Raw genomic sequence first — 13,866 nt, forward strand, 5'->3', positions numbered from 1 at the left:
AGTGCACGCCTTGAATGGCTTCCGTTGCCGCGTCCTTCGTCGATCTGCGCGGCGTGGCGTCTCTCTTCGGGTCGGGGTCGGGGTCGGGTCAGGTCAGGTACCCACATCATGCGGTACTTCAAACTCAAGTGCGACGGACGGACAACAGTAATGTGCAGATTCTCCTGGTCAGCTCAACAAACGGCCATCGTTTACTACACTATTTTATTTCCCTAAATAAGAGTTGTTGATTGCTTTTCCTAAATAATAACGCCCACACGATGTGTCACTTATCAAACATGGCCCAAACACACTCGATGTCGTTCGATTTATTTACACGAATATTGCAGCAATTCCCATCTGGGTCGAGAGCCAAGTAAGCACCCAGCGTCGTGTGGGCACACGTGTGGGCGCTCCTAGCCCAAATGGACACACGACGCTCGCCCGAACATGTGGGTGAAACTGCTCTTCGCCCACACAACGCTCGCACAGTGATAGATGACAACTACAATTGTGCATATGTGGCAACTAGTTAATCACATACGGCAATTATGGCTGACCATACACGGCAACTATGGTTTGACCACACGTGACAACTCCAACCAGTTACACAATTGCAACTATATTTAATGATACATGGCACTAAAGTTAATCACAAATGACAACTACGGTAATTAGACGTGGCAACTATAGTTAATTACACATGGCAACTAAAGTTAATTACACACGCGTTCGCGCTCACGGGGTGGGGGTGAGCAGTTGACACACAAGGTTGTGTGGGCCGTAGTAGCTATGCCCGAACGTATCGGCAGTTTTAATGCTCATCCACATAGGATCGTTTGGACTGGCTCCTGAGTATAAACGGACGAGTCGTGTGGTCCGGTGTCCACTCTGCCACACGTGTCATGAATATCGACGTCTGTGTTTTTTGAGATAGCTACCTGTTTATTCCAAACGGTTATTCGCCTAAATAAAATAAGGGAAACGTTTGAAATCGGCGGACCGGCCCAAGCTTCGGCCGGTCACGCCGCTCACTCGCGCAGATACCGCTTTCTTTTCTCCTCTCCACGCATCACTGGCCCCACGCACCGCCCACGCCCGTGACTGCCTTATCCCTTCGCCCCTAAGCTCTAGCACTCATTCCCCATCCCCATCTACACGACCTCTGCTCCTCTCCTTGCATAATCCCTCTCCTCTGCTGATCTCCAAGGCAACTAAATCCCCCTCTCCACTAGCTGCAAGTCACATCGGTGTGAAGGAAGGGGCACGGGGGTGCTGGTACGGGAGTTGGGGCGAGCAGGAGATTGTGGGGGCGGCGGCCAGCGAGCTTCAACAGGCCGGTCGGCGACGACGCAGGTAATAGCCGAGCTACAACCGCAAGCTGACGAGCTACCACCGGCTGGTGTGGATGCTACAACCCTTGTTGGGCGAGCTGCAACCTGCAAGGAGTTGTTACTACCTCGACCGGCAGGCGCGACGGCGGAGCACACGAGATGCTACTACCGTTGAGGCAGGAGCTGCAACCGCCCCCGGATTTTGCTGGAACCGGTGACAGCGGCGAGCTGCAGGGTGACCATGGCGGGGAGTGCTGCAACCACGACCAGGTTTGCTGGAACCGACTGGGCGATTTGCTGGAACCAGCGCCCAAAAGTGCTTCCACCGGAATTCGTTCTTTTTGTACCAGCGATTTTTTGCTACCACCACAGTTTTGTTTTGCTGGAACCAACATCCAAAAATGCTTCCACCAGAATTTGTTCTTCTTGTACCAGCGATTATTTGCTACAACCACAATTTTGTTTTGCTGGAACCAACATCCAAAAATGTTTCCTCCAGAGTTTAATTCTTTGATGGACCAGCAACATTTGCTACAACAATAGCTTCAATTTGCTGGATCCAGGTTTTCAAAAGATTCAACAGGGGCCGCGACACAGAGCTGCTTTTTGACAGCTTTTTCATTGTGAGCGTCCACGGCAAGCATCAGCGGCGGCGGCTGTCGATGGCGACAAACGGGGAAGGGCAGCCGCGCGCTGCGCGACGCAACAATGATGGGTGGCCGCCATGTCCTGCAGTGTTTCTTCAGATCTGAATTGTGAATGGGGTGAGAAAGAAGAAAACGAACTGGATGGACGAGGATCCTACGGCTCGTGATGGGCCAATCGGGCGGCTGGGGTGCGACCGGCCGAAATTTTGGGCCGGCGCACGGGCGCCTATCAGTTGCCATAAAATAAACGGGCTGCTGTTGCGTGAACATGCGCTGGTGCTGGTTCGGGCAAAGAGAATCAGGTTCCTCGCCGCCGTGCCTTTTACTAGTTCAAATTCAATCCGCAAATAATATTTTGGCCGGAATAAACCATCCCCAATCAAACAAGTCCTTAAGGGAGACAATGTCCGTGCTGACCTTTCTATTTTAATCTGTCCCCACTTTGGCGAAGCAGGTTGACTTTTCAACTGCCGAGTGGCACCACCCCCCTCCGTCCCCTCTGTCCGCGGCACAAATCCCAGCTTCGTTGGGTGATTAGGACACCATCATTAGCACTGATCTAGTCCTAGATTTTGGCGTCTCGTAGCATACAAAAACGTGGAACAGGCAGCCGATGACGAATCGGAACTCTCCAGGCAGCTACTATTCCACGGTGACGCAGGCAGGCTCATGCATGCTCCTAGTACTAGTAGTAGTAGGAAGAGTACTCCTACTGGCAGCTCACCATTTTTCAAACAGAGAGAGATAACAAATTATAAGTACAAAGCAAGCGAAAAGTCCAACCCGTTGGTTAGTTAAATTGCCGGCAGTTCATCTGCAGCACCGAGTGAGCGAAGAGTATCTTAGAGCATCTCCGGCCGTTGGCCCCTTCAGGGATGCCTAAAATCGCTACTTGGGGTGAGCCGGTGCAAAAAAAAGGCCTGGGGACGAGTTGGGCCCCAGCCGCCCGCACCAGGGCCGCCCCAGGCGCGTTCAAAAAAGGCAAAAATATAGCAAAGTTCGGCAAAGTTTGGCAAAGTTGGCATATATTACATAATAGTCGCGAATTTTTATTACATAATATATCTAATTAAAAAAGAAACTGGCTGAATGCGGAGTAGTCGCCGCCATCCTCGCCGCCGTCGTCGTCGTCGGGCTTCTCCTCCTTGATGCGGCCGTCCCTGGTGGACCCAACGCGGACTGGTGGCGGCGGCGCGTCGTCGTCGTCGCTGTCCTCGATGACGACGACGCCTCCTTCGTCGCGGCCCTGGCGGCGCTGCGCGAATCGCCGCAGGGCGGCGCACTGGCGCTCCCTCGCCATCTTCAGGGAGTTCGCGCGCGCCCATTCCAGGGCCGCGTCGTCGTCGAGCTCGACGTCGCCGCCGTGCTCCGTCTTCACCGCGGGGAGGCCCGGCTCCGTCTTCACCGGCGCGAGCCCCGGCTCCGTCTTGGGCTTGACAAAGCGCGGAGCCGCCGACGAGGAGGCGCGCCGGCCGCCCTCGTTGATGACGATGCCGGCGCTGCGAGTGAGCCAGCCGAGCGGCGTCTCCGCCGCGGGTTCGGCCTTGACGCCGAGCAGCGCCGGAGAGCCGGAGGAGTGCGAAGAAGAGCGTGATGAGGAGGAAGAAGAGGAGGCGTCGGACCTCCTGGGCAACCATTGCCCGTCGCGTCGGCGGTGAGCCGTGGCCGTGGCGGCCGCCCTCGCCGGGGGGTATGCCAACGGCGGGTCGTTGGCGCCCTCGAGGTACGTCAGAACGCCCTCGAGGGTGCGGCCGGGGACACCCCACCACAGGTGGCGTCCCTCGCTGTTCTTCAGGCCGGCCACCACCGGCGCGCCGTTGGTGGACGCCGGTGGTGGACGCCATCCTCTGCTGCTGCCGGCGCTGGAAGTATGCCGTCCACGCCGCTTGGTTGTCGGTGGCGTACTCGGGGAGGGCGAGCTGGGCGTCGGTGAGGGAGGCGCGCACGACCTCGACCTCGTCGGCGAAGTACGACGGTTTCGCCACCGCGTCGGGCAATGGGGGAATGGGCACTCCCCCGTTGCTCAGTCTCCACCCCGTCGGCCCGACGCGCATGTCCGGCGGCGCCGGGATGTTCGCCTGGAACAGGAGCCAAGACTCCTGTTCGCGGAGCGAGCGGCGGCCGAAGCCGTTGGCCGCCGCCTCATCTCCGGGGAATCGCTCGGCCATCGGGAGAGGGAGGGAGGGAGAGGGAGGGCTCGACGGCGGCGCTCGGGAGAGGGAGGGCTCGGCGGCGGCTGTCGGGAGAGGTAGAGCTCGGCTGCTAGGGCTAGGGCTGGTGTGGCCAGAGGCGAGGAAGGCCACCGGCTTATATAGCCGCGCCGCGCCCGTGTGTACGCGTGCGAGGGAGGGGAGGCGTCGGCGCGCCGCCCCGTGACGCGCCGCCCGTGAGGAATCAATGGTAAGGCTGACCGGTGGCAGCCTTGCCATTGATTCCCCGCGGGAAACCGAGGCGTTGGGAGAAGACGACGCGCGGTGTCGCTGACGCGGCGGGCCCGCGGCTCTTTCGCGCCAAAACGGCTCGCCCCGGCGCCCCCGGGCGCCCCCAGCGCGCCGGGTTCGGCCTGGATCCGTCGGCGCTAATTACGGCCCAGGCCGGCGAAAATCGGGCTCCTGGAGCGTGACTGGGCCGATTTTTCTGCGCCGGCACGAAAAAATCATCTGGGAGGCTTTCTGGGGGCGCGGCTAGAGATGGTCTTATGCTGCTGCACAAGACGTATCGTGTAGTACCATGTTGTGGCACCAGCAGCAGTAGCTGTCGATCTGTGAAGTGTGAACCGTACGTGATGCTGCTTTTAAACAACATTTTACCTGCGCCCACTTTCGACACGGCGATGGCTCCTCGAGCAAGTTAACAAATGGGAGGATGCAATGCAAGCTCCAAGGAGGTGTCATGTATGTAAACACAAAAAGATTCACTACTGTACTTCTTAATGCAACAAGCGCACAAAAACAAAAGTAAGTTGACACATCCTAATCGGCCAGTGATGACGCGACGCGCCCACATCGAATGCAATGCTGTATCATGATCATCCCACACTCACTCACGTCGTGGATCAGGTCACCAGCAAACCACACATCACGCGAGAGCATGGAGAATCTCCCGCAAATTGCCGCCAACTTTCGTGTAACTCAAGCAAAATGCACTGTTTAATTCAGTAGAAAGCTCTAACAAAGACGTCGTGAGCGCAAATGATTCTTTCCTTGGTCCCTTTTTGTTCCTCGTCTCGCCCGGTCGGTGTGCAAAAGTTGGCGGGAGCAAGATCCTCAGCAATAACTCGGGTCAGAGCAAGCAGAAAGGGGTTGGGGGATCATTGATTGGTCCGGTTCGGTGCACCAGCAAACGAAAAGAGTAAATGGAGATGCAGGGAGCAGCCATCGGCCATATGAATGCGCTGCCGGCCTCCATGTGAAAGCTCTGACCAAACGGAATTCAATGAGAGATGCTACACACACGGAGGCTTTACTTGGTTTTACGGGGTGGTTAGGATATGATTGGCTTAGATTTGATAGAGTGAGGCGGGCCCACGACTTAAAATCAGGGGGGCCAATTAGTGAAGGCCAGGCGGCAGGGTCCGTGAAAGTCCGTCTGTTTTGCGCGTGTGTGTAGTATTATCGAATTGATGCGTCTCTCACGGAGCAGTGGCGGCAGGAGTATTCATAGACCACCATCCATCGGCTCAGATTCAGCATTTCGTTCGGACAGCACAATGCGACCGCGAACCTTCTTTTTAATCGGCACACACGCGCCCACCAGATCTCTCTCGCTCATAACTCGGGCATTCAATTCCGTATATGCATTCCCTGCACCTACTGCCATCACGCGTCACTAAAGTCTATTCATTCTTTAATTCCCAGACATCAAAGCGGCAACGGATTGAATTTTTGCAAATCAAATCCGATCAGGACCAGACGGCTGGCAAGCAACCAAGCATGCAAGGAAGAGTAAATCCTAGTAGCTGTAATATATGTCAACGGAGTGTTCTCCGAGTATGAAATCTCACGGACTCTTCTTCACAAATGGACAAGATGTAAAAATCCACAAAAAGCTAAGGGTGGTAGTAATTGGGGTTGGGTGATGAAGGAAAACTAAAGAAAAATCAAGGAGGAGAAAGAAAAAGAGGAGAGATCACCGGAAGCGACCGCCGTCGGCGAGCTTCCTTGAGCGGCAGCGTCCAACGGAGGCGGCGCTGTGGAGCGGCGACGGCCGGAGCTCGGACGAGAAGGTGCTCGAGTCCGGCGGCTGCGCGGCGCGGTGGCGGCGCCCGGGGCTGGGCCGCACCAGCGGGCTGAGGCAGACGGCGAATCCCGACGGCATGCTGCTGGTCTGCCGGCGCCGGCATGGGGTCCTCCGCATCGGGGAAGGAGACGGCCGCCACGGGGGGTCGGCGGGCGAGCTGCTCTCCTCGCCGCTGCCCTGACTGCCCCTCTCCGGCGACAGCCCCCGGTTGCTGACCACGCGGCAGGAGCGCCTGGGCGGCGGCGACGCGGGCAGCACGGCGTCGGCCGGTACCTGCTTCCTGCGACGGCGCGGGATGATCCCGGCCAGCCAGGAACGGCTCTTCTTGCGCTCCTTGGCTTTGTCCTTGTCCTCCGGTCTGTGGCGGTGGTTGCCGAAGAGCGTGGCCAGCACGGAGAATTTCCTGGCGCGCGGCTTCTGGTACCCGATGTCGCCTTCCTCGAGCGGGGCGCTGCCGCCGTAGGCGGGGCCGACCTGCGGCGTCCGGAAGAAGAGCAGGCTCGGGTGGTGCCTCAGCGCGCCGCCCGAGGAGTCGGACTTCCTGCGGGACACGTACGGCGACACGGACCTCGGGAACGCCGGGGCCGCGGCCGTCTCCGCGGGCGGAGGGGGGGCGGTGGCCGGGGGAGTGGACGGCGACGACGCGTCGTTCTGCGCGGCGGCGAGCACGAGCAGGCGGTCCCGCAGGCACGTGGCGCAGACGCCGCCGCCGGCCTGGAACGGGTGCCTCTTGCACCTCATGCCCATCTCATCTCATCCCCCACACCCGTCGCCGCCAGCGATGACGAGGAAGCGAGGCGGAAGCAGCGGCCGCTAAATTCTCGCGGCCGACGCCGACGCGCGCACCTGCCTTCCTCCTTTGCTTTCCCTTTTGGTTTGTTTAAACTCGGGCGGGCTTCTTGGAAATGGGAAGTTGGTTGGCGGAGGCGGTGCAGGTGTCCGGGCGGGAAGATGGGATCTTTTCTCCGTCAGGGGAGGGACGCCGCGGCCGCCGCGGGCTTAAATAAGGTTCGGAGACGAAGAGAAGACGGAGCGGGGAGAAAATGGAGTCGTGGACGGACGGAGGCGATCCACAATGATACCTGCAGGAAGTGGGCAATTGACCGCGTCTTGGACGATTCGATTGGTTTGCGTTTCAGTTATAGGTCACACAAGTGGATTTGCCGTTGGACCCGGCTCGGGCTGGGTTGGGCTCCGTTCCCGGTTTCGTCGCACGGTGGCGTCGGCTGAAGAAGGTGCACACTGTACGCGGTGAGAACAATGAATGTGCCGAGTAAAGTTGTGTTTTGGATTTGGCATGTCTATACTCCCCCCAATAGTTATGATAGGGGGGACAACAAACATTTACCCCTCCAATAACTCCCCGAATCAATTCCTTGTTATCCGCTTTTCATGAAATTGAGGTCCGCGTTCCTATCTTTTGAGGAGGAAAACATGCCGAGTTTCCTCCCTTTATCCGTGCATTGCCGCCGACTGACAGGACTAGAAGTATTACCGACTCTCCTCGAAACCGATTTTTGTTTCCCTATCTTTGAGGAGGGGAATGCGCCGCGTTTCCTCCCTCCATCTGCGCATTGACGCCAACTGCCACGACCGAATTATTATCTGCTCTTCTTGAAACGAAGCTCTTTTACTCTATCTCCCCACGAGAGAGGGGCGTCCTGATTCCTCGCTCAATCTATGCATCGACGTCAGCTATCACGACCGGGAGTATTGCCGACTCTCCTCGAAACTGAACTATGTTTCCCTATCTTCGGGGAGGGGAATGCGCCGCGTTTCCTCCCTCCGTCCGCGCGTTGACGCCAACTGCCATGACCGGAAGTACTATCCACTCTCCCTGAAATGAAGCTCTGTTTCCTGTGTCTCCCCGGGAGAGAGAGAGAGAGAGGCGTCCTGATTCCTCGCTTGTCCATGCATCGACGCCAACTGCCTCGACCAGAAGTCTCCCCTACCGTCACCATGTTGTCACTCTGGTTCATTCCATTCCCATGTTTTTCCGATTTGGCCTGATCAAAGTTGTATTTTGGATTTGGCCTATTTATATACATGGTTGTAGCCAAAATAGAGACATCAAGAGATAAACTGATGCATATTTCTAAGTACATTAATATATTGTACATGTATTTCTAATAATAAGTTTTGAGTGAACTTATTTCATATATTTCTACTTTTTAAGGGGGGTTGATGTTTATACGTCACCAAATGTGGTTTCGTCCCCCTGGTTTGGAATAATCTAAACCAAATCGATGCTTTCATTTCTTTGTCCTACTAAAAACCATGTTCTAAATTAACTCAATCAAATCTTACCAAAACCTTTGCATTCTCGATAAAATTAAATCTTACCAAAACATCAACTAAATCAAAAGTTTCCTTGCCTTGTCATACTTATACCCAAATAAAACAAAATCTTACCAAAAACTCAACCAAATCAGAACTTTCCTTGTCTTCCCCTACCTATACTAAGTCAAGTCAAATTTTAGAAAAACCTAGAATATCATGGGTATAACGTATATGTCTGACACGGTTATGTATGCCCATGTTGCAATGCGCGCGCAATTAGCTAGTGGAACTAATTTATGGAATTTCTATAGCGCAACGGCAGCCTTCACACTACTTCATGTATCACCGTGTTGTCACTGTGATTCATGAGCGCCTGCGTGGCTGTTGAATGGTGTGAAGCCTGTCGTGTCGTAAGAAGTAGCTCCACGTGTTTGCCTCGTTATCGCTTCTTCATTCCTCACTTTTGTCAACTTAACCATTCCTCTATTATAGATTTCATCCACGTTGTCCAATTACAATTGCCAATCATTTTGTTTCCACCGTAACATCCTCTTGTCGCCATCTATGCAGCATCTCCTTGCCTCTCACCCCTGTCACTACTAGTGCTCAACATCTAAAGGCACCCATCTTTCTTCCTCGACAATTATCGATATGTCTCGGTTTTTGTTTTGTTCACATGATATGCGTAAATTTTTGGAGCGTATTTTGTGTTTATTTTTCCTTTTTTATGCACCATGCTGGTATAAGATAATACTTGTTGATTTATGGAATGCTCTTCGTACTTCACTTATATCTTTTGAGTATGGCTTTATAGAATGTTTTTTGTGCTTCATGCATATCTTTTGAAGTTTGGGTGCTCGCTTTTCTACATGTTGAATACACTTATTTGTAGAATGCTCTTTTGCTTCACTTATATTAGTTAGAGCTTAGCTGAGTCTTTTGTAGAAAAAATTAAACTCTCATACTTCACTTATATCTGTTTAGAGAGTTAATAGGAATTGGTTATTCACATGGTCAACCATAAAAGCTTGCATAAAACTTGTAGATCATTGAATATTATATGTTTGATTCCTTGCAATAGTTTTGCGGTATTGAGATGGTAATATGTGGGTGTACTAGTGGATGATTTTGGTTGATTAAAGATATTGGTGTTAAGGTTTGTGATTTCCTATTCATGGAAGTGTCAGTTTTAACAAGATTAGGAAGTTGGAGCATGATTTATTCTTGATTGCTAACTTTGTGTTGTCCAGATCGAGGGCGTGCGATGGTTAACTGATGTAGGGCGGAACCCTATGGTGTCGATCTTTCACGATTTGGAGGGGAAACGGGGAAGAACACGAAGAACACAAGAGGGGAAATCACTCAAATTGACAAGACACAATCACACATGTGCTAAATCCACATACACACGGAGAGATACACGATCCAAAGTCAACAAGGAAGGATACAAACGGTAGCTAGTTCATCCCATGAAGGGGTCTTGAATCCTAGGAGGATCTTCCCATGAAGGGGTCTTGAATCCACTTGGGGGATATTCTCACATGGAGGCCTTGATTCCATGGGAGTAGGGATAAGTGGATGAGCAAAGCTCTATCTCAATGACCTAATCCTTTGCTCAATGACCTAATCCTTTGCTAACCCTAAAACGTAGGTGGATGAGGAGTATATATAGTCTAAGGGATGAAGGGGTACATGGGCCTCGGCCCGAGTGGCTGTGCATAGATAGTCGTCAAACGTCCGATCGTTCCCGGTCGTCCAATGTCTCGCGTCGGACCGTACGTCTGGTGTCTCGCGACGGACCGGACATCCCGTAATGGTCGGACATCCCGCATTTCGGCTATGTAGAGGCGATGTCGGATTTACGGACGTTGTCGGACGTCCAGTGCATTGGTCGTATGGAAGGCTTCGGTCTTCTGGCGTTTTCGTTCTGGACTGGTGGTTGATACGTCTCCAACGTATCTATAATTTTTTATTGTTCCATGCTATTATATTATCCATCTAGGATGTTTTATATGCTATTTTATATGATTTTTGGGAATAACCTATTAACCTAGAGCCCAGTGCGAGTTTCTGTTTTTTCCTTGTTTTTGAGTATCGCAGAAAAGGAAAACTAAACGGAGTCCAATTGACCTGAAATTTCACGGAGATTATTTTTGGACCAGAAGAAGCCCACGGAGTACCGGAGATGGACCAGAAGAGTCCCGAGGCCACCACGAGGGTGGGGGGCGCGCCCTACCCCCCAGGGCGTGCCCCCTACCTCGTGGCCGCCTCATGGACCCCCCTGACTTGTTCCCGACGCCAACACCTCTTATATATACCCAAACTTCCAGAACATAACCTAGATCAGGGTTCCGCCGCTGCAAGCCTCTGTAGCCACCAAAAACCAATCGGAACCCTGTTCCGGCACCCTACCGGAGGGGGGATCCCTCACCGGTGGCCATCTTCATCATCCCGGCGCTCTCCATGACGAGGAGGGAGTAGTTCACCCTCGGGGCTGAGGGTATGTACCAGTAGCTATGTGTTTGATCTCTCTCTCTCTCTCTCTCTCTCTCTCTCTCTCGTGCTCTCGTGTTCTTGATTCAGCACGATCTTGATGTATCGCGAGCTTTGCTATTATAGTTGGATCTTATGATGTTTCTCCCCTATACTCTCTTGTAATGGATTGAGTTTTCCCTTTGAAGTTATCTTATCGGATTGAGTCTTTAAGGATTTGAGAACACTTGATGTATGTCTTGCATGTGCTTATCTGTGGTGACAATGGGATATTCACGTGATCTACTTGATGTATGTTTTGGTGATCAACTTGCGGGTTCAGTGACCTTGTGAACTTATGCATAGGGGTTGGCACACGTTTTCGTCTTGACTCTCTGGTAGAAACTATGGGGCACTTTTTGAAGTTCTTTGTGTTGGTTGAATAGATGAATCTGAGATTGTGTGATGCATATCGTATAATCATACCCGTGGATACTTGAGGTGACATTCGAGTATCTAGGTGACATTAGGGTTTTGGTTGATTTGTGTCTTAAGGTGTTATTCTAGTATGAACTCTAGGATAGATCGAACGGAAAGAATAGCTTCGTGTTATTTTACTACGGACTCTTGAATAGACCGATCAGAAAGAATAACTTTGAGGTGGTTTCGTACCCTACAATAATCTCTTCGTTTGTTCTCCGCTATTAATGACTTTGGAGTGACTCTTTGTTGCATGTTGAGGGATTGTTATATGATCTAATTATGTTATTGTTGTTGAGAGAACTTGCACTAGTGAAAGTATGAACCCTAGTCCTTGTTTCCTAGCATCGCAATACCGTGTACGCTCACTTTTATCGCTTGCTACCTTGCTGTTTTTATATTTTTAGATTACAAAAACCTATATCTACCATCCATATTGCACTTGTATCACCATCTCTTCGCCGAACTAGTGCACCTATACAATTTACCATTATATTGGGTGTGTTGGGGACACAAGAGACTCTTTGTTATTTGGTTGCAGGGTTGCTTGAGAGAGACCATCTTCATCCCACGTCTCCCACGGATTGATAAACCTTAGGTCATCCACTTGAGGGAAATTTGCTACTGTCCTACAAACCTCTGCACTTCGAGGCCCAACAACGTCTACAAGAAGAAGGTTGTGTAGTAGACATCAAGCAATTTCTGGCGTCGTTGCCGGGGAGGTGAGTGCTTGAAGGTATATCTTTAGATCTTGCAATCGAATCTTTTTGTTTCTTGGTTTATCACTAGTTTAGTCTATAAAACAAAACTACAAAAAAATGGAATTAAGGTTGCCTCATATGCTTCATCTTTTTAATATCTTTCGTGAAAATTATGGAAAGGAAAATTGTGCTCAAGTACTAGAAGAAGAATTACATAGAATGCTTGGCATAAAATATGTGCATAATGAGCATGATTGCAATGTTGTTAGTATGAATTCTTTGAATACCCATGATGCTAATGATATGCAAAGCCACAAGCTTGGTGATGCTATATTTGATGAAGATGATTGTTTAGTCCCCCAAGTTTTGATGAGCAAATTTATTACGATGAAAGCATTCCTCCTATTTATGATGATTATTATGATGACACGTATGATATAAAGAATAAAGATAACCATGAAACTTGTCATCATGATTTTAATTTTCAATTGGATTATGATTCACATGATAGTTATTTTGTTGAGTTTGCTCCCACTACTATTAATGATAATAAATTTGTTTATGTGGATAGTAGTAAAATTTCTATGCAAGTAGATCATGAAAAGAATGCTTTATGTGCTGGATATATGGTTGAATTCATTCATGATGCTACTGAAAATTATTATGAGGGAGGAATATATGCTCGTACGAATTGCAATAATATCAAGTTTCCTCTCTATGTGCTTAAAGTTTTGAAGTTATGCTTGTTTTGCCTTCCTATGCTAGTTGATTATTGTTCGCATAAGTTGTTTGCTCACGAAATCCCTATGCATAGGAAGTGGGTTAGACTTAAATGTGCTAGTCATATTCTTCATGATGCTCTCTTTATGTTTCAATTCTTATCTTTTATGTGAGCATCATCGAAATCATCATGCCTAGCTAGGGGCGTTAAATGTTAGCGCTTGTTGGGAGGCAACCCAATTTTATTTTTGTTCTTTGCTTTTTGCTCCTGTTTAGTAATAAATAATTCATCTAGCTTCTGTTTAGATGTGGTTTTATGTTTTAATTAGTGTTCGTGCCAAGTAGAACCTTTGGTAAGAGTTGGGTGAAGCCTTTGCGATCTTGCTGTAAAAAACAGAAACTTTTGCGCTCACGAGATTAGCTGCCACTTTTTACTGGAGAGTGCTTTTAGGTTGATTATTTTTGCATATGATTAATAGAAAAATTACTCGGTCCACCAATTTATTTCAGAATTTTTGGAGTTACAGAAGTATTCGAATGATACAGATTACTACAGACTGTTCTGTTTTTAACAGATTCTGTTTTCATTGTGTTGTTTGATTATTTTGATGAGTCTATGAGTAGTATCGGAGGGTATGAACCATAGAGAAGTTGGAATACAGTAGATATTACACCAATATGAATTTAGAATGAGTTCACAACAGTACCTAAGTGGTGATTTATTTTCTTATACTAACGGAGCTTACGAGTTTTCTGTTAAGTTTTGTGTTGTGAAGTTTTCAAGTTTTGGGTAAAGATTCGATGGATTATGTAATAAGGAGTGGCAAAAGCCTAAGCTTGGGGATGCCAAGGCACCCCAAGGTAAAATTCAAGGACAACCAAATTCCTAAGCTTGGGGATGCTCCGGATGGCATCCCCTCTTTCGTATTCGTTCATCGGTAGCTTTACTTGGAGCTATATTTTTATTCACCACATGATATGTGTTTTGCTTGGAGCGTCATTTTATTTTATTTT

At 50.2% G+C, this 13,866-nt stretch overlaps 1 protein-coding gene across 1 annotated transcript; it reads right to left on the reverse strand.

Annotated features, from left to right (window-relative positions):
- Positions 1 to 5,899: 5,899 nt before the first annotated feature.
- Positions 5,900 to 7,573, reverse strand: LOC109752355 (uncharacterized). The gene has a single exon (XM_020311251.4). It carries the CDS (start codon positions 6,944 to 6,946, stop codon positions 6,089 to 6,091), a length of 858 nt encoding a protein of 285 aa, XP_020166840.1. The 5' UTR covers positions 6,947 to 7,573; the 3' UTR covers positions 5,900 to 6,088.
- Positions 7,574 to 13,866: the final 6,293 nt, after the last annotated feature.

This window comes from Aegilops tauschii, chromosome 6 (assembly GCF_002575655.3).
Source record: "Aegilops tauschii subsp. strangulata cultivar AL8/78 chromosome 6, Aet v6.0, whole genome shotgun sequence".
In the NCBI taxonomy this organism is placed as follows: Eukaryota; Viridiplantae; Streptophyta; class Magnoliopsida; order Poales; family Poaceae; genus Aegilops; species Aegilops tauschii.